Source organism: Chrysemys picta, chromosome 9 (genome assembly GCF_011386835.1).
Source record: "Chrysemys picta bellii isolate R12L10 chromosome 9, ASM1138683v2, whole genome shotgun sequence".
Taxonomy (NCBI): domain Eukaryota; kingdom Metazoa; phylum Chordata; order Testudines; family Emydidae; genus Chrysemys; species Chrysemys picta.
Genome location: NC_088799.1, coordinates 75,607,256 through 75,632,465, shown reverse-complemented (window position 1 = coordinate 75,632,465; position 25,210 = coordinate 75,607,256). Strand labels below are relative to the sequence as shown.

Here is a 25,210-nt window from a genome sequence, read left to right as displayed (position 1 = left end):
CTGTATACTCAATTTGTTTTCCTTTTTGTTTATGTGGACCTTTCATATAGCAAAAGGGAAGAAAAATATTTACAAACAGAAAAACATGATTATAAAATACAGAAACTGGCAGAAGTAGTTAAGGATGAGTGTAGTACCTGAAAATATTTTAAACGCTTTTTTTAAATTGATTAGATTTCAAGTTGACTGTCCCTTGAAGAGGAGTGTCATCAGTCACTGGATATTGCTTTTTTTTTTTTTTTAAAAACAAAACAGAAACTTCACTCTTTTTGGAAGGAATCTGGAGACGGCGTGTTATTACAACAGACGATAACGGTGATACTCTGATATGACTTGATCACCTTGTCATTTTCATCTTTAACATTTAAAAGCAACTGGATTTCACATACCCCTCCTGAATAATTCTCTGTTGCTGCCAGTCAGTATTGCACTGGTTTATATAACTTAAGAAACAGTGACAGAGGGGGTTATGTTGTTAGAATTCCTGAACAAAGTTGTAATTTGGTGATAAATACCTCATAGTTACCAGAGCTGCTTAATATTTTAAGTATAGAGCAACACTGTGGTATGTTAGCTATGACTGTCTCATAACTGTTAACAGTGTTCACCATTAAGAGGAGTTATTTGTTATTTTGACATTCGTCATCATATTTTCCTTTTTCTTTTACCTTAATAAGAGGGCTTTCTCTAGCCACTTTGAAACTTGCCTTTACTGTTTAGAATCTAGATCAAAAAGGAACAGTCATTTGTGCAGCAAGGCATCATATATATATAACTCTATCAGCTAAAGAATGGCCTGCAGGCATTTCAAGTGAGTGTAGTGCTCATAAAATACATCAGGTTGATAGTCCTGGAAATTAAAGTCCTCTCATCAGTTAATCCATATAACAGTTATAGCATGGGAAGTACTTCGGTATGAGTTTCTTCCCCCTCCTCTCCCCCCCATTCCTTGCAACCACTTCTAGAAATTTAGGTGTCAATGAACCACAAAGGTGACAATTTTGATGGCACTTTTTCTAAAGTGCTCTCTGGTCCTGTAGCAGCTAGTCTGAAACCACCAATTGATCTTGGATAAAGATATTGAACGACTGTCAGAACTCCTAATATCTTTTCAATAACACGACCAGAGTTGGATCTAAACTAGTGACCCAGGCCAGGTGTACATTTAAGGTTTTGCTGCTATAGAAATGTTTGGGTTTTTGTTTTGTTTTTAATTACACTTCTGTACTGGGAAAAACTCTACTGTAGATGCAGTTATTCTGACAAAAATGTGCATTTGCTGGCATAGTTTATTTTGCTTGGGGAATCAGCATAAGGTATACCATCAGAAGTGCTCTTTTGCTGGTATAAGCTGCATCTCTATTAGGAGGTTTGCCAGCATAAAAATGTAATAAAAAACAATCACATCCCTAAACGACGTCATTATACTGGCAATAATTCCTAGTGTACACCAGGTCTAACTCACAGTGAATCCATGTAATCCTCCATAATTTGTAGTTTTCCCATAGATATAGCTATAGCAGGGGTCAGCAACCTTTCAGAAGTGGTGTGCCGAATCTTCATTTATTCACTCTAATTTAAGGTTTTGCGTGCCAGTAATACATTTTAACGTTTTTAGAAGGTCTTTCTAGAAGTCTATAATATATAACTAAACTACACCTCTGCCCCAATGTAACGCTGTCCTCGGGAGCCAAAAAATCTTACCACGTTATAGGTGAAACCACATTATATCAAACTTGCTTTGATCCGCCAGAGTGCGCAGCCCTGCCCCCCCAGAGCGCTGCTTTACCATGTTATATCCGAATTCATGTTATATCGGGTCGCGTTATATCTGGGTAGAGGTGTATTGTTGTATGTAAAGTAAATAAGGTTTTTAAGAAACTCTCACTACCAGGACCCGGGCAGTGTGAGCGCCACTGAAAATCAGCTTGCGTGCCCCCTTCGGCACACGTGCCATAGGTTGCCTACCCCTGAGCTATAGGGTGTTTTGCTGAGCACAGCACTCCTTGCCTTCAAGTTGTGTACAATGCATGCCGAAAGGTAAAAAGCTGATAAAGCTTTAAATCGGTTCCCTCGTGCCATTTGATGTGGGAGCGTGTACTGTGACCTGGTCCCCAGGGTGAAACCTGTATTGTGGGACTGCTGAGCTCTGTGTCCCACCAACCTGGGTTGCTTCTCAGCACTGTGATGCTAATGTCAAGCTACAAGCCTCTGATGGGCACTGCACTTACACAGACATTCACAGGCAGGGACACACCCAACTGTGTTGCATGAATGATCTCCCAGTCACTCATGAACCATCAACAGAGAGGCTCCAGCCAATTTCCTCCAACTCTCCAGTCTTGCACCCCGAATTGTACTGTCTTGCACTGGTCAGAAGCATGACCAGTTTAAGTTCATTAGTTAGTTTGCCACTTCTTCATAGGAAACTGGACATGCACCAGCCTTTGTAATTTGAGCTGAAAATTCCTAGGCACTTTAGACAAACTCACTGGTAAGATAAAACATTAAAGGAAGTTTATTAACTACGGAAAGGTAGATTTTGAGTGATAATAAGTGATAGGCATAAAGGTCAGCGATAGTTACCTTAAGACCAAACTTTCCCAGTTCAAAGTCTTTGTCCTCCAGACGTTCTTCCAGGTGTTGAGGGGGGAGAGGCCAAACGATGATGTCACTGTCTCTCTTTTACACTTCTAGCTTGCTGAAAAGATTCTTGCTCTGATGTGGGGGTCAGGCAGTCCCCATTGGTCAAGCAGTCTCTATTGTGTACGTGCCTTCTCCAAGAAGCCTCTGGGATAGTGGATTGTGTGCCGAGGAGCCATTAACAACCATCTGGCTATTGATGGCTATTCCTTTGTAACTGAAACGCTGATTGTGGGTATTCCCAACCTCATAACGTATTTCAGTAACACATATGGAAATACTTCATAACTTCACATACAATGATAGTACGTACAATTCAACAGGTTATTATTGTTCAACATCTCAAGACTTACAAAATGATACCGTACAAGGCATACTTTGTTCAAAACATAGGATGATATCACAGCGGTGAATATGTCGGTTCCAGGGTACTACTTTGAGGTACAGAGTGTCACCATATCCCTTAGCCAAATTAACAGTGGGTTAATCAACATTTGGCAATCTTGTATGATCTCATGTGATCTTCTAGTGTTAATATATATTAAATGTCAGTATATTGCTTATTTCAGAAAATATGTTCTATTTTCTCATCACCACAGAGCTGTTGTCATGAGGATTTTTAATTAATAGTTATAAAGTAGTGTAAGATTATTTTATTTAAAGTACATAAATTTTGTTTGCACTTATAGCACAACATGAACTACCTCTGATGTGCTTTAAGTATGATATTTTAGTAAAATTATATTTTAAGACAAAGATTCCACAATAAGTAAATCACCCAAAACAATCTTTGATACTAAATAATCAGGTTAAAGAAAGGGAAGTAAGCAACCTGAAGAAACTGCAAAGTAGATTTTTCTTGCATTTCATAAGTGTTGCTACTTTTAAGCCCCAGTTGTGCAAACACGTACACACTATTGAGTATGGTTATTCATGTACATAGGGATAATTCATAGATTCCAAGGCCAGATTGGACCATTCTGATTATCTAGTCTGACCTCCTGTATAATACATGCCTAGAATGGCCTCAAAAATATTGCTAGGGCATATCTTCTGGAAAAAATCCAATCTTGATTTAAAATTTTGTTAGTGATGGATAGTCTGCCAAAGCTCTTGGTAAATTGTTCCAGTGGTTAATTACTCTCACTGTTAAAAATGTACGTTTTATTTCCAGTATGAATTTGTCAATCTTCAGCTTCCAGCCACTGGAACATGTTATACTTTGCTTGGTTAGATTGAAGAGACCATTATTAAATATTTGTTCTCAGTGTAGATATTTATAGACTGTAATCCAGTCATCTGTTAACCTTTTCTTTGTTAAGCTAATTAAAGTGAGCACCTTGAGATGGTCACTATAAAGCTGGTTTTCTAATCCTTTAATCGTTCTCGTGGCTCTTCTCTCAACCCTCTTCCCTTCTGGAATCGTGGGTGCCAGACCTGGACTTAGTATTCCAGCAGTAATTGCCAGAGCCATATAAAGAGGTAAAATAACCTCTCTACTCCTACCTGAGATTCCCCTGTGTATACATCCTAGGATTGCATTAGCTTTTTTGGCCACAGCATCGCACTAGGAGCTCATGTTGAGCTGATTTTCCATCATAACCCCCGGATGTCGTTCAGAGTCATTGCTTCCCAGGATAGAGTCCCCCATCAAGTAAATATGGCCTACATTCTTTGTTTAGAGGTATACCTTTACATTTCACCATATTAAAACACAAATTGTTTGGTTGCACCCAGTTTACCAAGTGATCCAGATTGCTCTGAATCAGTGAGCTGTTCTCTTCATTATTTACCAATTTTTGTTATCCGATTTTATTAGTGATGATTTTATTTTCTTCCATGTCCTTGTTAAAAATGTTTAATAATATAGGGCCAAAAGCCACTCACTGCAGGATCCACACTGGAAACGATCCTACTTGATGATGATTCCCCATTTACAGTATCAGAGGGGTAGCCGTGTTAGTCTGAATCTGTAAAAAGCAACAGAGGGTCCTGTGGCACCTTTAAGACTAACAGAAGTATTGGGAGCATAAGCTTTCGTGGGTAAGAACCTCACTTCTTCAGATGCAAGAATGTCTTGCATCTGAAGAAGTGAGGTTCTTACTCACGGAAGCTTATGCTCCCAATACTTCTGTTAGTCTTAAAGGTGCCACAGGACCCTCTGTTGCTTTCCCCATTTACAGTTACATTTTGAGACCTAGCATTTAGCCTGTTTTTTAATCCATTTAATGTGTGCCATGTTAATTTTACATCGTTCTAGTTTTTAAATCAAAATGTCACACAGTACCAAGTCAGACCTCTTAAGGAAGTGTATTATGTCAACACTATTACCTTTTATCAGCCAAACTTGTAATCTCATTTAAAAAAAAAATTGGCAGGTTCTAGTTTCTTTAAACCCATAATGATTGACATTTAATTACATTACTCTCCTTTAATTCTTCATTAATCGCGTCCCATATCAACCACTCCATTATCTTGTTAAGCTGACTGGCCTGTATTTACTTGGATCATCCCATTTACCCTTTTTAAAAATGGGTACAACACTGGCTTTCTTCCTGTCTTCTGGAACACCCGTGGTGCTGCAAGACTTATTGAAAATCAATGTTAATGGTCCAGTGAGCTGCTCAACTAGCACTTTTAAAACTCTTGGATGCGAGTTATCTGGACCTGCTGATTTAAAAAGTCTAACTTTAGTAGCTTCTGTTTAACGTTCTCCCGATATGCTGGTGGAATGGAAAGTATGTTAGCACTATATGATGAAACTGTGTCATCTGTGTTTCCCCAAATGCAGAACAAATTTGTACTGAACACTTCTGCCTCTCTGATTATTGATAATTCTACCATTCTACTACCATCCATCTAGTAATGGACTAATGTCATTGTCAGATTCTTTTTGTTCCTAATATATTTTAAAAACTCCTTGTTGTCCCTAAGTCTACTGGCAATAAATTTCTTCTGTCCCTTGACTTCCCTTATCAATTTTCTGCAATTCCTATCTTGTGATTTTATATTCATTACTATCAACTCCCCCTTTCTTCCAGTTGGTAAAAGCATCTAAATGACTTGAGTCCCATGTTCAAAAGCCTCTAAATCACGTAGGCACTTTGGAAAATGTAACCATAATCATTGTCATCAGTACTTACTCAAGGTCAAATCCTGATTCCATTTAAATCAATGGGAGATTTCACTGAAACAAGGATTTGGTCCTAAAGCATTCGCAATTAAAGTATCATACTTTTTCTATATATTCACTTAAACAGTTTCTAAAGTGGTTTTTAATATTTCAATGCTTGAATAGCAGTGACCCCTAGTGGTATAAATTCAAAAATTGATTGCAACAAAATTACTCATAAAAGAAATAGAATTATACCTTTATAATCTGAAGTAAATAGATGTTCTGAAGCATGTGCGGTATACTAATTCTCGCTATGCTTAGTAAGCCTCACTATGATGATTCAAACTATAGGCTATCAGACTATATCTTCCCTTACTACTTCAAGAAAAATGTTAAATATGACTTTTGACCAAGCTGAAATTTTGCTGTGGACTACTACATTTGAATGGTTCTCTTGTTGGATGTCAATAGGATTAACTGATAAATTACTTTCTGAGGCTAGGTTGCATATCTGACTGAACTATATCACTGAAAACAAATAACTCAATGCAAATCACTATTGTACATCATGTAATTTTTACGTTTATAGAGGAGTTACACTTAATGTTTAACTGCACATAGAGAAGTTGGGCTTTTTCCCTACCAGCATAACTTTACTATATGGGGAAAAAATATTCAAAATTGATATTCAATAATATTACATTAAATATTTCAGATACAGTGAAGAATAACTTTTTACATTTGGGTGCTCTATTTTTTTGCTCCCTAGATTATTATTTTTTAAATTACTGTACAATTTTTTTCTTCAAGGAATGCCATAGTTGTATTGAAATTTGGAAACACTTTCAGTATGTACAAAAGTGATTGGGGTGGGAGTTAAAAGGTACTATCTGTCACGGTTTCAGGGGAACTGCCTGTGTATTCCCCTCTATAGTTCATTCCATTAGTGCCCAGTCAAGTCTCTAGCTGTTACCTGTCTCTGGGCAGGGACCCTTGTCCCTTTCTGACTGTGGAGTTTTAAGCTGCACAGCTCCCTGCTTTCTACTGCAATATCCCCAGCACGCCAGTCACCCTAAAGGCCAGCACTTGTGTGTTGTTTTCTCTCTCAGGGCTATGAACATGGTATTGCCAGCCGTCACAAGCTACCACACAGCTTCTTTTAAGCAAGCACATTTATTCTTAAGGTAAAAGCATAATAAAAACAATACATAGATTTAAGCACACACTAAACATACCAATCGTCACCCATCAGCATTATGGGGCCCGCATAGGCCAAAGTCTTTCTAACCTTACCACAAGGATTAGAGCCCCTACAGGACAGTAGGTCCTGTCAATTTGCTGGATCAGAAAGAAAGTCCTGGGTCTGTTTAAACACTGCCTTTTTATGCCCAAAACTCTTTCTTTCTCTGTGGGTCTCTGGAAAACCCAGTTTTAACCAGTATGTGGAAGCCTCACAATGGGTGATACCTCTCTGGAGATGTTTATAAACTGAGTGATTCACCTTTACCACCACCACCCCACACGCTGTTCTTAGCTAAGAACATAACAGCCATACTGGGTCAGACCAAAGGTCTATCTAGCCTAGTATCCTGTCTTCCAGCAGCGGCCAATGCCCGGTGTCCCAGAGGGAATGAACAGAACTGTTAGTCGCCAATTGATCCATCCCTGTCACCCATTCCCAGATTCTGGCAAACGGAGGCTAGGGACACCATCCCTGCCCATCCTGGCTAATAGCTATTGATGGACCTATCCTTCATGAATGTACCTAGTTCTTTTTTAAACCCTGTTATAGTCTTGGCCTTCACAACCTCCTCTGGCATGGAGTTCCACAGGTTGACTTCCTTTTGTTTTGTTTGTTTTAAACCTACTACATATTCATTTTATTTGGTGGCCCCTAGTTCTTGTGTTATGAGAAGGAGTAAATAACACTTCCTTATTTACTTTCTCCACACCAGTCACGATTTTATAGACCTCTATCATATCCCCCCTTAGTCATCTCTTTTCCAGGCTGAAAAGTCCGTCTCATTAATCTCTCTGCATTCGGCAGCTGCTTCATACCCCTAATCATTTTTGTTACCCTTTTCTGAACCTTTTCCAAGCCCAATATCTTTTTGAGATGGGGTGACCACCTCTGCATGCAGTATTCAACATGTGAGCGTATCATGGATTTATATAGAGGCAATATGATATTTTCTGTCATATTATCTATCCCTTTCTTAATAATTCCCAATGTTCTGGTCACTTTTTTGACTGCCGCTGCACATTGAGTGGATGTTTTCAGAAAACTATCCACAATGACTCCAAGATCTCTTTCTTGAATGGTAACAGCTACTTTAGACCCCATCATTTTATATGTTTAGTTGGGATTATGTTTTCTAATGTTCATTACTTTGCATTTATCAACACTGAATTTCATCTGCCATTTTGTTGCCCAATTACCCAGTTTTGAGAGATCCTTTTGTTGCTCTTTGCGGTCTGCCTAGGACTTAACTATCTTGAGTAGTTTTGTATCATCTGCAAATTTTTCCACCTCACTGTTTACCCCTTTTTTCCAGATCATTTATGAATATGTTAAATAGGACTGGGGCCAGTACAGACCCCTGGGGGACACCACTATTTATCTCTTTCCATTCTGAAAACTGACCATTTATCCCTACCCTTTGTTTCCTAACTTTTAACCAGTTATCATAGAATATCAGGGTTCGAAGAGACCTCAGGAGGTCATCTAGTCCAACCCCCTGCTCAAAGCAGGACCAGTCCCCAGGCAGATTTTTTGCCCCAGATCCCTAAATGGCCCCCTCAAGGATTGACCTCACAACCCTGGGTTTAGCAGGCCAATGCTCAAACCACTGAGCTATCCCTCCCCAATCCATGAGAAACCCTCGCCTCTTATCCTATGACTGCTTACGGTGCTTAAGAGCCTTTGGTGAGGACCTTGTCAAAGGCTTTCTGAAAATCTAAATACGCTATATCCACTGGATTCCCTTGTCCACATGCTTGGACATGCTCTGTTCCTGGCAGAGCTGTAGCAGCCCTTCCCCTCTGGAGCTATATACAGTCCCTGACCCAGAGTGATGTATAAACCTTTCATGTGCTTAATACAATGTGGTCCTCAAAGGTATTCCACATGGTTGCAATATCTGTCACACCATCCATATATAATTTAAACATACATTGTACATACTGGGAGCAAAGTAGAAATGTATCTCTGCATTTTTTTGTTCTAAAAGCTTTTTGCCTGATCTGTTTGTTTTACTTGTTATGTAATTACTCAATTCTCTTTGTTCAGAGTGGAAAAGTATGTAGTCCAGTGTGTTAATGTTGTATCCATGGCATTGAAGACTTCAACTCAAAAACAGAGTTCACTTTATCTAAATTTTCTTTTGTGTAGGATGCCTATGTCTTTGTTAAAAATGGGATAATGGATTCAATACAGTTTGGAAAAGGTAGGTGAGTCATATAGTCAAAATTTAAAACTAGTCTCTTCTTGCTCATTGTTTGGCTATGAAAGTTACAAAGCTGGTTTATACTGGAGAACAGCAAATTCTATAAAAAATATTGATATTATACTAGGGCAAACACAAGAATCAATAACACAGAAGGGGTACAAATGCCTTCCCTAGAAGCTGGCTTCATGCTATTTACCGTAGTCTCTTGTTTGAAAATAAAAAGAAAGCTCCTAATCTCTCTTTGTAATTATGACTCAACCAATTTAGCTAATGTTTGTAATTCCTTTGATTTTAATATTAGATGACATTTTGAGGCCAACTGCTACCCAAGCCCTCAGTAGATTCAGAAGCTTCTAAAGATCAGAGAACTGTCTGATTCTACCGCAGGGTTGGATAAAAGGGGAATGGAGCAAGAAGCTCTACATCCTGAGTGTCTCTACGTTCCCAGTGCGCTACATGCTGTAGAATTTTTCTCCCTAGTGCTTTCTCTTAGCAGCACAGAGCATGACTTGGGGAGTGGCATCACATGCTTAAACCTCCACATAGGTGGTACATAGGTAGTCCAACTCCTATTACAATCTGTAGCTGTGGTAGCAGCAGTAGGGTTGCCAACTTCCTAATCGCACAAAACTGAACATCCTTGCCCCGCCCCTTCCTTGAGGTTCCACCCCTGCTCATTACATTCCTCCTCCCTCGATGGCTCGCTCTTCCCCACCCTCACTCACTTTCACTGGGCTGGGGCAGAGGGTTGGGGTGCGGGAGAGAGTGAAGGCTCTAACTGAGGGTGTGGGCTCTGGGGTAGGCCCAGAAATGAGGGGTTCATGGTGTGGGAGGGGCCTCCAGGCTGGGGCAGCGAGTTGGGGTGTGGGACAGGGTGAGGGCTCTGGCTGGGGTGCAGGCTCTGGAGTGGGGCTGGGGATAAGAGGTCTGGGGTGCAGGAGGGGCCTCAGGCTGGGAGGGTGGGGCCGAGGGATTTGCAGTAGGGGAGAGGAGGGGGCTGCGGATTGAGGCAAGGGGTTGGGGTGCGGGCTCTGGGATGAGGGGTTTGGGGTGTAGGAGGGGGCTCCAGGTTTGGGGAGGCCCAGGGCTGGGACAGGGGGTTGGGGCTCAGGGTTGGGGTGCGGGCTTACCTCAGGTGGCTCCCGGTCAGCGGAGCAGTGGGGCTAAGGGAGGCTCCCTGCCTGTCCTGGCTCCGCGCTGTGCCCCGGAAGCGGCCAGCAGGTCCAGCTTCTAGGCGGGGGCGGGGGCCAGGAGGCTCCGTGCACTACTCTTGCCCATGGACACCTCCCCTCCAGCTCCCATTGGCCCTGGTTCCTAGCCAATGGGAGTGCGGAGTCAGGGCTGGGGCACCGCACTGAGCCCCATGGCCCTGCCACCTAGGAGCCGGACCTGCTTCCCGCTTCCGGGGTGCAACGCAGTGCCAGGACAGCTACAGACTAATCTACCTTAGCCCTGCAGCACTGCCAACCGAACTTTTAATGGCCTGGTTGGCAGTGCAGACTGGAGCTATCGGGGTCTCTTTTCGACCGGGCGTTCCAATCGAAAACTGGACACCTGGCAACCCTAAGCAGCAGGGAGGAGGCTACACAGCTGCTGTACACATAACTGCTATATAGGTGAGAAGAATTCCTTTCCCTTGCTTCCTTATTTTAGTTCTCATTTACACTTCACAGTTTGGTCCTAATTCTGGCATTGAAGATAAAAATACTCTTTGTATTAAAGATGCATTTCTCCAATTACCAGTGGAAAATAAGTTTCATAAAAAAGAAACAAACAATGGTCCAGTGGTTAGGGCACTAGCCTAGGATTTGGATGAGTGCGGTTCAGTTCCCTGCTCCACCGTGTGACCTTGGGCAAGTCTCTGTGCTTCAGTTCTATAAAAGTGGGGATAATGAAACTTCCCTATGTCACAGGGGCATTGCGAGAATAAATACGTTAAAGATTGTGAAAGATTTTGAGATCTACTGATGAAAAGCGCTATATACGAGTAGTAGTATTAAAAAAATCAAGAAACACCAGCATAGTCGCATCTCCTTTCACCAATTTTTAAATTCCTTTTTGACATGCATTGAAAACTGAAAACTTGCATTAGGAACAAGTGCTAGCATTTTACTAAATACAAAAAGGTATCTAAAGAGCATGATTGTGAACTTTGTAAAATGTATATTTTATGAATGACACATCAGAATCCTGCTACTTCAGTGCTGACTCCCATGTATCTGCCTTCAAAATAAGTCAGTGGAGCTTGACATGGATGCAGGTATCCGCAGTAGCAGATCCAGTTGTAAGATAGGGCCTACCTCAGCATTCAAATTTTGATAGACATAACTTTACTGCTCTCTCTTAAAATGGAGGGGGAAAAAAAAGAGAGAGAAAATTGACTAATCTTCAGTTACTATACCATAGCTGTTGTGATTTTTTTTTTTTTTAATAGATACATATGTTTATCTGAAGAATCCACCTCCAGAATTTCTTCCAAAAGTTGCTGTACTTACAATTTCAGGTCTAGCTGGCTTAGTTCTGGCAAGAAAAGGTATGTTCTTTGTTTGTTTGTGTTCAAACGCTGTCACATTGGTAATTGTATGACACATATTTAATTTAACATACTTTATTTTATGCTTTCTGCAATTTTGACTTAAATTTTGGTAAAAACCTTCTGAACACTTGTGAACAGTTGTTACATAGTTTTAAAAACAAACAAACCAAGATTTCAGATCATTATAGTATGTAGAGGGGATACCAGCAGACATTTTTCTTTTACAGCTTTGTTTAATTTACTCATTTAAAATAATTGTATATGTAATTCTATAATTTAATAATTATGTTATTAGAAATATAGGACCCTATTGTGCCATCAGAAATGCCTTAATTTTCTTTGGTAATTTATTACTTGATGGTTAATTTAAATCAGCACACAATGTAAATGATCATATTCAGTTTCTACAGTCAGGGGAAAGGTATGCAAATCTAGATCCACATGAAAAAGATTCTGTCATGATTCTGCCAGCAAGGGGATAGGGTTTGAGGAGGAACTTATCCAAATTACTCCTGTACAATACTCTCTGCTTCAGAGTACCTCCCCCATTCCTTAAAAGGATCAGCATAAGTTGTAGGTGTCTTCCTGGAGGAAGGAACACCTCAAACCTCTCAATGAACCTCCTGGCCAATCGAGAAGTATTTCTAGTGAACACTGAAGAGTCTCTCAGTGCTCCTGGACCAGAGTGATGGTAGTTGTGACATGGAGTGTTGAAATGGAGCTGTGTAAGACAGTGCGGAATTGGGTGCACTGACACAGGAACAGAGATGTGCTTGAGAGAAGTGATGTATTCAAAAATCATTGGATTTAATTTTCATAAAATTATGAAATAAATATTCAAAATCACCAGACTTAATTTTTGTAAAATTATGACATCATATTGTAGGCTTTGTATTTCATTATATTACTATAGAATTTACACATCTTTCATTCTGAAATTTTCAAAAGAATAAATGTCAGGGAAAATCATGATTTAAATCATGGAAATTTACAGCAATGTGATTTTTAGGTAAAGCCACCAACAAAATTGAAAGAGAATACTGGGCATAATTGGAACATCACATTTGCAAATGATCTTTATTTCCTTGGATTTTTAAATAGCCCCAAATCTAAATCATTCCCCACAGTTTGGATTATACAATGGTAGTATAGTAAAAAGGAGGGATTTAAATGCATTAGGCACTACAGAATGAATTGGGGAAAGGACAGCCTAGATCTAAGGGAGGGATTCAAGAGAGGAATCAAATATGCAGAGGCTAAAAGCAAAAACTGGTGAACCAAAGTGCTTGGTAATGGAAGATGACCTTGGAAAAATGGGCATTTTTGAAACATGATAGAATGACAATCAATAGGTAATAAAAATGAGCCACTGTGAGTGTTTGAAGGGTCAAAAGAAAAAGTGCTGGAACAATTTGATAAATTAGACCCTGATCCACGTGAAACAGCTGGCAGGATTGAGTCCTTAAAGGGCAACAAATCACTGGGACTGGATAGTGTAGATCCAAGGGTGAATTGAAATTGTGAAGCTGCTAGCAAAAATATGCAGCCTCACTAATTGGTAGCAAGTACTTATTTTTACAACAGGTGTTGGGGTGCGTAACTGACAAATGATTTTTACTTCAGTACCAGGTAAAATGCTTGAAACAATACTTACATAGAGTTATATGACATTTACCAGTAGGTGAATATAATACAGACAAAACATCACAGTTTATTCAAGAAAATGTTGTCCTTCTATTGTCTGCTAGATTTCAAGTGTGTCAACAAAATAGTGGGTAAAAGAGAACTAACAGATATAATTTATTTGGGCTTTCAAAAACTCTTTGCCAAAGAAACTTAAATAGTCCTGATATGAAAGAACTGTCATGGTTTTGAAACTGGCTAAGAGACTATAAACAAAGAGTAGGAATAAGTGATTAGTGTTAACAATAGTTTGCCTCACAGATATGTAATAGGACAGATGTTTAATACATTCATTAGTGATCTGGAAACGGTGGGTAAAATTAACAGATAACACAAAATTATGTAGGCTAGTTAGCAGCACAGAAGCGTATGAGTATTCATAAAAACCTGAGAGAGTCTGGCAGTTGGGTAGCATGATGGCAGAGGAAACTCATTAATAAATGCAAGATAATACACATTGGAATTTGAATGAGTTATATAGAAGATTTTAATAATATTTCATAATTGAAGACCTATCCTCATTTTTTTTAATTCAGTAAATTTTACTGAAACATCAGTTGGCCTATTGGAATACAGACCCTAACTCTACACCAATCATACCTGCGATAGATTTTGATCCAGGTAGTTGCCAAGAGTCGGAGGTTAAAATTATATAGCTATCCAATACTATGTTTCATTTGTATCTAGTACCTGTTAAAATTATTTGTGTGGTTTACACAGGTTCTAGAGTTAAGAAAATTTCTTACCCGCTGGGGCTTACCACTTTAGCAGTATCCGTTTGTTACCCAGCTCAGTCAGTAGTACTTGCTAAGGTAAGTTTTGTTTTGTTCTTTCACAGGGTGAAAATATCAATATTTTAATATTTAAACTGAGTGAGACTGAAATTTTCAACACATCTGCAGTCTTTAATTTCCAGGGATATGGAGCTGGCATCAGTTTATACACTATGTGTGTGTGATGCATCACAGTTTTTAATTACGTGTCCATCAGAAACGAATAAAATGGCTGAATTTACTTGACCAATACAGTGCTATTTTCCATATTTAATTCTTACTTGGAGAAAGGAGAGTTTCATTTTTAGATGCTATACAATTCAATTTTTAATTAACAGAAAATTACATTTTTTAACAGCTACTCATTTCAGTGTCATTTTCAATGTCATCTTGAAGTTTACTTGTTGGCTAGCTACTTAAAATATTGATTTTATGGGCTTAACTATGCTGCCCTGCAGTTCAGCTACAAGGGTGTGAATAGCAGTGTGCACCAAAGTGCTGCACTGTGATTCCCCTGTGTGGATGCTGTAGGCGTGAACTAAAATGTTCCTAGTTTGCATAAATGTAGTCCTCTTTAGACAAGACTATGTTAATGCAAACAAAGAACCTTTTAGTTTGCACATGCAGTGACCACACGGGGGAGTTTCAGCACAGCACTTTGGTGCACATTGCTATTTACACTCTTATAGTCCGAATGGCAGGACAGTGTATACATAACCATAGTACCAGAACGCTGTGCATAGTTCTCTGTGAATGAGGAAATAGAATCCTCTCTGGCTGCAGCTTATCTACAGAGCCACTTCACAGATGTTAAGTATCAGGGGGTAGCCGTGTTAGTCTGTATCTACAAAAACAACAAGGAGTCTGGTGGCACCTTAAAGACTAACAGATTTATTTGGGCATAAGCTTTCGTGAGTAAAAACCTCACTTCTTCGGATGCAACCTGACACAGTTTGAATAATTACAGGCTGAATAAGAATTTACAAATTCAGACCTTTGTGAAGCAAAACAGCAATGTTTGCTAATTTCAGTCAGGTCCTTTTATTTCTTGGTTGTATCCTTCCTCACCATGGGATTTGTTTTAATCGGGCATAAATTTTGCTATGATTGTCTTTGCATGAATGAAAAGAATCTAGCTAAAATGAGTCACGTTTTTGTTTCAAGTTTGTAGCATATGATATGTCTGACTTTTCTTGCTGTTCCAGCCTCCAGTGCATTCATTTATTCAAACCACTATTCCCTGGTTAAGTTTTAAATCCATTTTGTGTAAATGGATGCACTGTAGCAGATTTACAATACCAATTTAAACATGATTTATAATATAAGATTGGGAGTGGGGGGAGATCTGAGATGCATCAAATTTGTGAAATGCAGATATTCTGTCTTCCAGTATTGGCGTGAATATACAGTTTATTAAAGGAGAATATTTGCTTTACTTGAAATGTTCTGTGAACCCTACCATTTTTAAAGCTTTTTGTTAAAATAATACATTTTAACTAATTAAATTAGATAACAGGGAAAAAAGTATATGCTGCAAGCCATCAAACCTATGAAGCAATAGGATCACTATGGACAAAAAACTCCTCTATGAAAGAAGTGCTACTCACACAGAAAGAAGATTCCAAGGTATGTTTTTCCAAAGAATGATCAGTTAGTCATTCAGTTCAATACCTTGGATTGATTTTTGAAATGCAAATTTAAGCAAAAAGATACAGGTGTGTTTGTTGATACTATTTAATATCACAATGAAGTGTATTATGAGGCACAAAGGTCCTCATTTTATTGCTATTGTTATTTATTATTTGTATTCTTGTAGCACCTAGGAATCCCAGTCCTGGACCAGGATTCCATTGTGTTAGGTGCTGTACAAACACAGAACAAAAAGACAGTCCCTGCCCCAAACAGCTTACAGTAGAAGTGTTGGGTTTTTTTAATTTTGTTTGAATGTAGTGTTTGTGACAAATCCCAGATTGATAGACCTTGAGATCTGTTTACTTATACAACATATTCAGCATGCACAACAGCTAGGTGAGCTTCCCTCCACTGCCTTTTTAATACGCCTCCTTGATCCGGAGATGCAACCATAAGAAGATAGTTCATTTTCCTTATTCAGGCCATGGACCTGCGAACACTTAGACATGCTTATCTTTTCTATCTACGAGTAGCCTCATTGATTTCAGTAGGACTAATCATGGTAACATAGTTAAGAACACGTGTAAATGTTTGCAGGGTAAGTCCTTGGCGCCTCTGTTGATATCACTAATTTATGAAAAATGTGATGCTTTTGAGCATGTGGATACCTATCAAGTGGCGCTGGCCAGAAAATACCTATTTTATTGTGATTAAAAAGTGTAAATAGGACATTTCATTTTAGTGAATAAAAAATATATAGATTTTCCATTGGTTCTGATGATTCCAGGTATTCATGAATTTGACTTACTCTAGTTTGGAAACATGAGCGTTCTGAATGCCACTTTACAATTTAAAAAATCTTATGAGAATATGGCTGTATATCTGAATAATAATAATTAATTAATAATTAGATATGAGCAAATATTGGAATTTCTATCCTGAGGGAAATGCTAATATTTCAACATTTAAAAAAAAAAGAAAAAATCCTGAATTAGGATGAAAAGTTGAAAGCAATATTTTTCGCAAACGGAAAGTTAAAAACAAATTTTTGATTCAGAAATGGTGAAATATTTCATTTCAGCATTTTTGATAGAAACAAAACATTTTGAATCAGTTCACCGTGAAACTGCATTTCCCTATGAGAACAGACACTGGAAACTTATAGTTTTGGACATCTCGTGCTCCATTTTCTGCAGTTCACCCAGCTCACTGGCCAGACTACATTTCCACTGATGCACCACACGGCTCAGTCAGAGGAGGAGACCACACTGTATCATGGGAGATGAAGTCTGGTTAACAAGTATCAGAGGGGTAGCCGTGTTGGTCTGTATCCACAAAAACAACGAGGAGTCCGGTGGCACCTTAAAGACTAACAGATGTATTTGGGCATAAGTTTTTGTGGGTAAAAATCCCACTTCTTCAGATGGTTAGAGAGCCAAGCCAGTAGGAGAAAGTGAGGGCACAAAATGCCCAAAGTACAACTTATATGAGGCATCGAAGCACTATATGGAAATACAGTTTAATGTTTAATTGATTAGAAATTAAATATTTTGGTTTACTCCAGCAAACAAATATTTTGATATATCTATTAAAACGCTGATATATTTTTGACATTTTTGTTAATCCTCAGTTTTATTTCCATTGACAACCATGAACAGAATTCTGACTGAAGCATATTTTATTTCAGTTCAATAATGAGAAACTGTTAGGGAAATAAGAACTGGCGTGGTAAGAAGAATTATAAACTGTCAGAGTTTTGCTAAATGAAGTCGGTTGTTTCCTAGGCTATGTCTGCGTTACCGCGGTAAGTCGACCTACGCTACGCAACTCCAGCTATGTGAATAACGTAGCTGGAGTCGACGTACCTTAGGTCGAGTTACCACGAGGTCTACACCACGGGGGGGGGTTGACGGGAGAAAATCTGCCATCGACTTACCTTACTCTTCTTATTGGGGGTAGAGTACTGGGGTCGACTGGAGAGCGATCTACAGTTGATTTGGCGGGTCTTTACTAGACCCGCTAAATCGATCCACCAACGGTCGATCTCAGAGCATCAATCCCTGCCTTAGTGTAGTCCTGCCCCTAAACTAAACAGTTGCTCATCACTAATCAAGAATAATCTGCAGGAGGTTTGTTAGTTATCTTGATCTAAGTGATTAGTGATAATTCAAACTCCAAGTCTCTTAATAACTTTGGTAAGGCTGGCAATTCTGTAAATCCACCTGTTGCTTTAACCTTGTTCTGTGCTTCAGTTTCCCCATCTGGAAAAGGGGATAATGACCTGTACCCTTCTTTGTAAAGTCTTTTGAGTGCCTTGGATGAAAAGCAGTATATCAAAACTTAGTAGTATTATTCATTAACCATTAAACAAGCTTCCAGACATCCAAATTGAAGTTCCTTGTATCTTGATAGTATTCAGAAATGCATCTTCTTTACCCTTATTGTGGTGCCCATTTTATGCAAACATCCTCAACATCATCAAGGAATATTGTCAATTATTTGAATCTAGCATGAAGTGAATTGAGGTATATAGTACACTAATTTCTTCTGGCATATTTCTGTGTATCCAGTATTAAACTTTGTACACACACAATGCATATCTGGAAATACTTTATTAAAATGTGACAGCTCTTTTGTAATTTCCTTTATCAACAATATAATAAACATACACATAAATATTGTTCTGTTTTGTTTGGTTGGTTCATTTGTAATTTAGCGTGGTTCATATCTGCAACAAGTTCCGGAACCAGCTGTGGGAGACGATAAAAGTACAGAGATTAAAAAAACAACCCCTGAATCTGAAGTTAAGTCAAAAACACTTGCTGTAACAGATTCTCCTGTAATGAAGATTCAGAGTTCAAAAGATCTGGTGCCTTTGCCAGCAGAAATAAAAGTGCCAAATGTCATTTCAGGTATGAAACTCAAATTAGCATCAACTGCAGTGAATTGTGAATTATTTAATGTTATTTTCATTGTTCTTTTTTTAAAAAGCAACTCTAGCAGGCCTGTCAAATTTAGCTTTCTAATGTGGTAAACTCCATAAAATTTAGTATGCTATATCAAGAGCCCAAAGAGGTGATAGGTCCCACAATGTGGACCACACCTCAATAAAGAATATGTATTATGGACCACTTACCTTCCCATTCCCAATCACGTGGACCCTTCTTGCTGTCAGTTGCACATCTTCTCTATGGCAATTGCAGCATTTGCTTTTGTAAAAAGATAATATTGCTTGAAGGTAACATCTGTTTCCTCACATGTAACATCAGCTTACTTGTGAAGGCAACTAGTGTGGCTTCTCCTTGTTTCCAGTTGCTTTTACAGACTCTCTTGTAGTGAAATATCTAGGTATCTGTAAAAGTAGCTGGAAACAAAGAGGAGATCCAGCACCAGGTGATCAGCCATCTGTCTAGGGGCTCTTTCTTTACAGGTTAATGATGGGCACACTCCAATCTCTGAGTCCTCCGAGCATCTCCCTGAAATGCCCATCCCCTGGCCCAGTGGATACTTACAGAATCCTCTGCTCCCAAAGGAACAGTACACCCAGTTTACCAGTTATACCCTATCAGAGCTCCACTTAACACACAGCACTTAGATATGTTTATGGTAAACACAAGACGTTTATTTAACAAAGAGCAAAGATTCAAGTGATAGCAAGTAGAAATATTGGAGACAAATGGTTACATATAAAACAAAATCCTAACACACAATCCAGAGCCTAGATTTCATTAATAACAACAACAACAAAACCCTTGTCAAATCAAGTTTAGCTCACCCCAAAGTCTTTCGAGCATTTTTCAGCCAGACTTGGTTGTGATCCTTTTTTCATGAAGTAAATACACTGTCAGCCTAGGTGAAGCATAACAGGGCGTACCTCTGCACCCCAGACATGTCCAGTGATCCATTGTCTTCACTTGTAAACAGGGTAGCCCCTGCTGCTTATTTTTTCCTGTCTAGAATCTCCCCTGGAGACTTTTCATCCCTTGATCAGACTGTAAATAGGCTATCATTGTGAAGTATACAATACTCAATCCTATAAAGTCGGACAGGTAGATAAGCATTTCTGCCTGAAAGAAACTTATTTATCACCTTCTGGTGACCAGCTCCGACTCACAGACCTAAGAGCATAACTTTGTGTGTATATATACATAACTCTTTACATGTTATCTGTACATACATTCCACAGTGATTTGTGTCACATTGACCACTGTAGTTTTCAGTAGAGACTTTACATGACTCCCTTTGATGAAGTATTATGTAGAGATTGGAACCAGGGGATCTCTGTAATCCTGTGCACCCCTGTGCCCACTTCTCAGTTGGCACCAGGAGGTCCCTGGGTGACATCTCCCGCTATACGACCTTTAACATATGAATCCTTTTAGTGACTCAGTCACTATCTGCTTCTCAGTCTCCCCACTGCTCTGGAAAGGTACTAAACTGTGATCCTGTCACTGCGTACTCTGCACAGTGGGCTCCTGGCGGGAGAGTCAAGGTTCTGCCTGCTTCCCAATTTCTCTCATTCATTACTTCCCACCTGCAGGAGGAAGGGATGTAGCAGCTCTGCAGAGCCTGCTGCCCCAGGAAGCAGCAGTATGGTGTAAAGGAGAGCCTTACGCACTACCCCCTTCTCCCTTGTGCCAGTGCTCAGGGCATGCCATGATCAGGCTTTTAATAGATTACTTTGTAATTGTGAAAACAATTTAGTGATGAGTTTGTAAGAGACTGGAGATCTTTCAAATGTTTTTCTTACTTCCTGTGACTTTCACTGCGTGGCAACAACTTGTCTGCATTATTCCCACTAATGTAATTTACAATTAATTTATAACTGTAGAGCACTTTATTATAATGCTTGAATTTTCACACTATCAATATGTATAACTTCTGAATAAGCATTTTTTTTAAACAGCTTTTATGCCTTTATCATTTTATTTCATTTTAATATCTTTAACAGATGTAGTGAAGACAACAAAATTTAAGCTTGACCCCAGGCTTATGGACCATGGTCAATCCAGCCCAGAGGATGTGGATATGTACAGTACTAGAAGCTAAGGCACCAATTTACAAATATTGGGAAGTACTAACAATAGCAAAGAAAAATGGAAGGATTATGCAATGTATGATTGTACCGAATGTGGTATAATTTAATCAGGTATTTTCTTAAATCCCAATATGTACAGTCAATCTACTTTGTCCTTGTTGTTTACTGGGTACTGTTTCTTACTACCTATAAGCAATTAAATATTTTAATTTCTTTGAACAATAATTAGCTGTTTGACACTGAGAATTATATTTCTCTCAATATGTGCTTGCAATGGGGTGTATCAGGATTGTCAGTGTCAAGTTGTTAATAAACATAAATCACCTTTATAAGGGATGGTTTGAAAGTGTAAATGTATTTCTGTCCTTCAGCTCCTTAGTTGTTCAAAGGCAGTAAAAGAGTAATCTGGTAATCTTTTGATTGTTGTCCCCCTTCTCACTCACTCCCAGCTCTGGAATGTTATGGGAAAATGATAGCATTTGGCATCCATGTTGGCTCAAGTATCTTATTAGTCTGAGCACTCATAATATAAAAGAAACCAGCTGTGATTGTTGTACTCTCTCAAATTCAGTTGCTTTAAGATTTATGTAAGCTAGCTCCTTTTGTAAAAATCACTGCTGTTAACCTGTTCCACCGAGGTGATTAGAATAGAAAATAAATTTTGTTCTGTATGTGTGTAGCTTTCCTGATTTAAAAGTAACATTTAAAGTGAAAAGAAAAAATTGGAGCTAGTCTTCAAAGCATCCCTTGTAGACCACACATTAGTTTTCAGTCAACCTTTAATAACATAGACTGATATTTATTAAGTTGCTTTTCAGCTCCATCAACTCTAACCCATGTTACTGGTACTGTTTGTGCTAATGTGGAATATATAAGCAAATTATGGCAGGAAAGTTGGGCGTTTTAGTGACACAGAGGTTAAAACAGGCAGTTATACTATTGGATGAAAGTGCTCTCACAGCTTAACTTAAAAAAAAAAAAGAATAAAAAGTTGTGGAGGTTAGTAGGGATAAAACCAAGGTCCACAGTCTGTTTTGAAGCATGCATACCCAGAGCCCATTGACTTCAATGGGATTTCTGTGAACGTAAGAATGAGCAAATATTTAGTCAATTTTTCATTCTGGTAAAATTTTGATATGATAAAGTGCTTTGAGACAAAATGGAAATCCTTTTTAAGGACTGTTTGTTTGACTTATGAAGAATAGCATGTTCTGGCACAATACAGTTATTGCTATCATTTATGGAGCAGAACATATACACAATTCTTTGCCTCTTTAAGTAGTTATTAGTAGTTATGCCAATGTCATGTGTCAACAGTTTAGTATCAACATACAGTTAAAAAAATGTAAAAAAAAAAAATTGTGCCTATGGCTAGCAGCCTCTTTTTAAACAAACAACATGGCTGTTTCAGTAAAGAAAACAAAAACACCTAAAATACTGAGTTCCTGTTAAGTGACTACGGTCTCAATCCTGCAAACTGTTCTGTGTGCATAATTTACATACTATGAGTATTCCCATTGAACCCAACATGAAAGTGTATTGATTTCAATATCTGGCTAGGCAAGGATCAGATGAATTTATTGGGACTACTCAAAGTCATAACGTTATTCATGTGTCTTTGCATGCTTGCGCTCTAAGAGTCTACAACAGTGGGACAATACAAGATATTATTGTTCTTCTGAAATTGAATCTCACCTAACTGAGGGAAATAATAGATTAGAAGAGTGCTAGAAATGCGGTTCAATTTTCTATGTGAAACTTAGAGGTAAATTTTTAAAGAGATAGTGATTTAGCCACAAGATATCCATTAGTGTCACTGGGAGTCATATGCTTATGTCCCCAAATACCATGTAACACACAAAAGACACTTTGAAAGTTTAGCATGAATAAAATCAATGGCTTGTGCGGAAGGAAGTTGCATTTAGATTCTACACAGTTAACCATTATTCATTTCTTAATCCTTTTGGTTATGAAAAAGTGGGAAGCTAACACAAAGGATTACAGATTGCCTTTTCTCTACAAATCTTACTTTAAAATAAACTAAGAATATCTTAAAAGAAATTGGGAATCCTAAACTGAAGTTCAGTAATATAGTGTTGGAGCCCAAGATGCAGAGTACTAATGTGCAGTTATTGAAGTTTCTGAATTTGATTCTTGCCAAGACAGGCACTGATCTTATTACAATTCCATGATTCATTCAGAAACCATAAAATAATGCTTACAGAAGTGTTTTAAAAGGAGAACCTTGAAGTCTGTGTATTTTCAGGGAAAAAGCTGTATGTTTATAAAACTTTATTAAAACCTGAATATGGTAAATCTTCAGGTTCCAGCAGTTTTCTTAGCTTTCGTCATCTGCACTGACCAAATTAAAGTCCTGTCTTTCCTACTAAACTCAATGCATTATCCAATTGTAAAAGAATTATCTGAGTGTTTTGTAGAATTAGGTAAAAGGGAAAAAGCAGAAAGAAATCAATGTCTTCCTGTTGTCATAGCCACAGAGTGGCTGAGATGGGTCCGCTTAATAAATACTCTGTCCTCAAAGCTAGGGATTTCCAACTGGTTTTGTGTTGCCTCATCTATTCCTGAAAGAAGAGTGGTAGGTCTGCTTATTATAGCTGTATGGTCTGTCTTTTTCCTAGTATTGCATATCCCTTGGGATCTTGACCAGGAAATCCAGTATCCCTTCCAATCAGGAATTCTTTCAGAATAGGTTTGACAAAAGGTTCTCTACCAGCTGCCCTAGGGTCCAGGCCGCCTCCTGCAATGTCCTCAGAAGTTCCATCAAAGGGTTCCCAGTGGGGTCCAACCCTCTGTTAGCCAGGTTCCTGAAAGCAGTCTCCTACTTTAAAGTCTACACTTCCCTTCCATAGATCATCTACTCTGACCTATTGGAACACATCTTTACCATTCTGAGTGGTTTTCCTGACAAGGAAAGTGGCCTTTATGGTTGTCATGCTCTCAGCCCAAAGAGTCAGGAAACTTGCACGTGTAGCTTGCAATCCCTCATATGTAATCTTCTACAAGGGGAAACTTAATTCTCTGAATGTATCCCTGTTTTCTCCTCAAGGTGGCCTCTCAGCCTTCATCCTTAGCAATGAGATCTTGCTTCCCAACTTCTCCCATGACCCCAAGACCAGACTTGGTGTGGTGGCATTCCCTGGATCCCCCCTAGAGCTTGAGGTACGCATTTCCTCATCTAAAATATTCCCCATGCTGTTCGGAGGGGCTCATAAAGAGGAGAAGGTGTGTAAATATAACTTTTTCTGTAGGATCCAAACTTGCATGCAGCACTTCAGCTCCCTTCCATGCCTCACTTCTTACCCCAGAGGAGCTTTGAGCTCACTATATCCTAACTGTGGCCATGTCCTGGGCAGAGTTGGGGGAGGCCTTAGTTGAGGAGCTTTTCCATGCTGCTATGTGTTTGAGACAGTACTGGCTGGATTTACAACTGCTGAAGAGGTCTTTGATCAGCAAGTTCCGATAGGGGTTCTTCCTCAGCAGTTTTAAAGAGGCTATCTTCAGGAGGTTTGATCATCTTAATAGGCTCTTCATGGTCCCCTTCTCCTCTTGTCACTTTATTCTAGTGTATCTTAACTTCTCCTTAGTTACTCCTTCCTCCCTGGTAGCTGGATCCATTCATCATTCATTAATGGTAGCACCAGCATCACAAGAAAAAAAAAATGTCTCTCACCTTGCTCTCTGTGATGTAGCAACACCAATATGAAAACTGACAATGCCACAGTGAATGACCAGTCTCAAAGTGACTAGCTTAGATGATGATCATGTTCTCCAGCTACATTGCTCATTAACTGGGAATGCCTACTTGTACCCCCGAGATGAGGAAGAACTAGGTGAAAAATTCTAATCCTGATTGGCTACTATCTGCCTGAAAGATGAGGACACAATCATTCATCATACTGATAATGTCACATTGTGGAAAAGGTTAGTAACATAAGACTTATTTTTGTAGCAGGCAGGATTACTTTAAATATAAATCAGCTTGTGATACAATGCATACAATACAGTAACACTTTTTAACATACATCTATTTGTTAATGTGAGGGGGGGAGATAAAACATGGGGTCTCCTTGAATAGTGTCCAGTTATGTAACAAACGATGATGAAAGAAACTTTTTAGTAACTCTCATAGTACCTAATAGTAATAAAGGCTGCTGGTCATAAAACAAAGCAGTTACATAAACTTAATTAATCTTGTTAAATTCATAACAAACTGGAACTCCAGGGTGTAAGCAGCAGATGTTCTATTGCGCAAAACTGAAAGCAGGACAAACGTATTGCAGATTAATAATCTAATCTCTCACAAATCTTGGAATGGTGAAT

The 25,210-nt window shown here is 38.8% G+C and overlaps 1 protein-coding gene across 3 annotated transcripts in view; it reads left to right on the top strand.

Moving 5' to 3' along the window:
- APOOL (apolipoprotein O like) overlaps positions 1-23,185 on the top strand; it is a 50,946-nt gene extending 27,761 nt beyond the window's left edge. For 2 of the 3 annotated variants that reach the window (XM_005284535.5, XM_024103751.3), the window contains 6 exons: positions 9,150-9,204; positions 11,642-11,740; positions 14,147-14,238; positions 15,709-15,825; positions 18,548-18,743; positions 20,783-23,185. In XM_005284535.5, the coding sequence (XP_005284592.2) occupies positions 9,150-9,204; positions 11,642-11,740; positions 14,147-14,238; positions 15,709-15,825; positions 18,548-18,743; positions 20,783-20,880 (657 nt within the window). In that variant the 3' untranslated portion in view covers positions 20,881-23,185. Of the gene's footprint in view, positions 1-9,149; positions 9,205-11,641; positions 11,741-14,146; positions 14,239-15,708; positions 15,826-17,027; positions 18,512-18,547; positions 18,744-20,782 lie in introns of those variants that run through there. The other variant, XM_065557233.1, reaches the window with a different exon arrangement.
- The last annotated feature ends 2,025 nt before the right edge of the window (positions 23,186-25,210 follow it).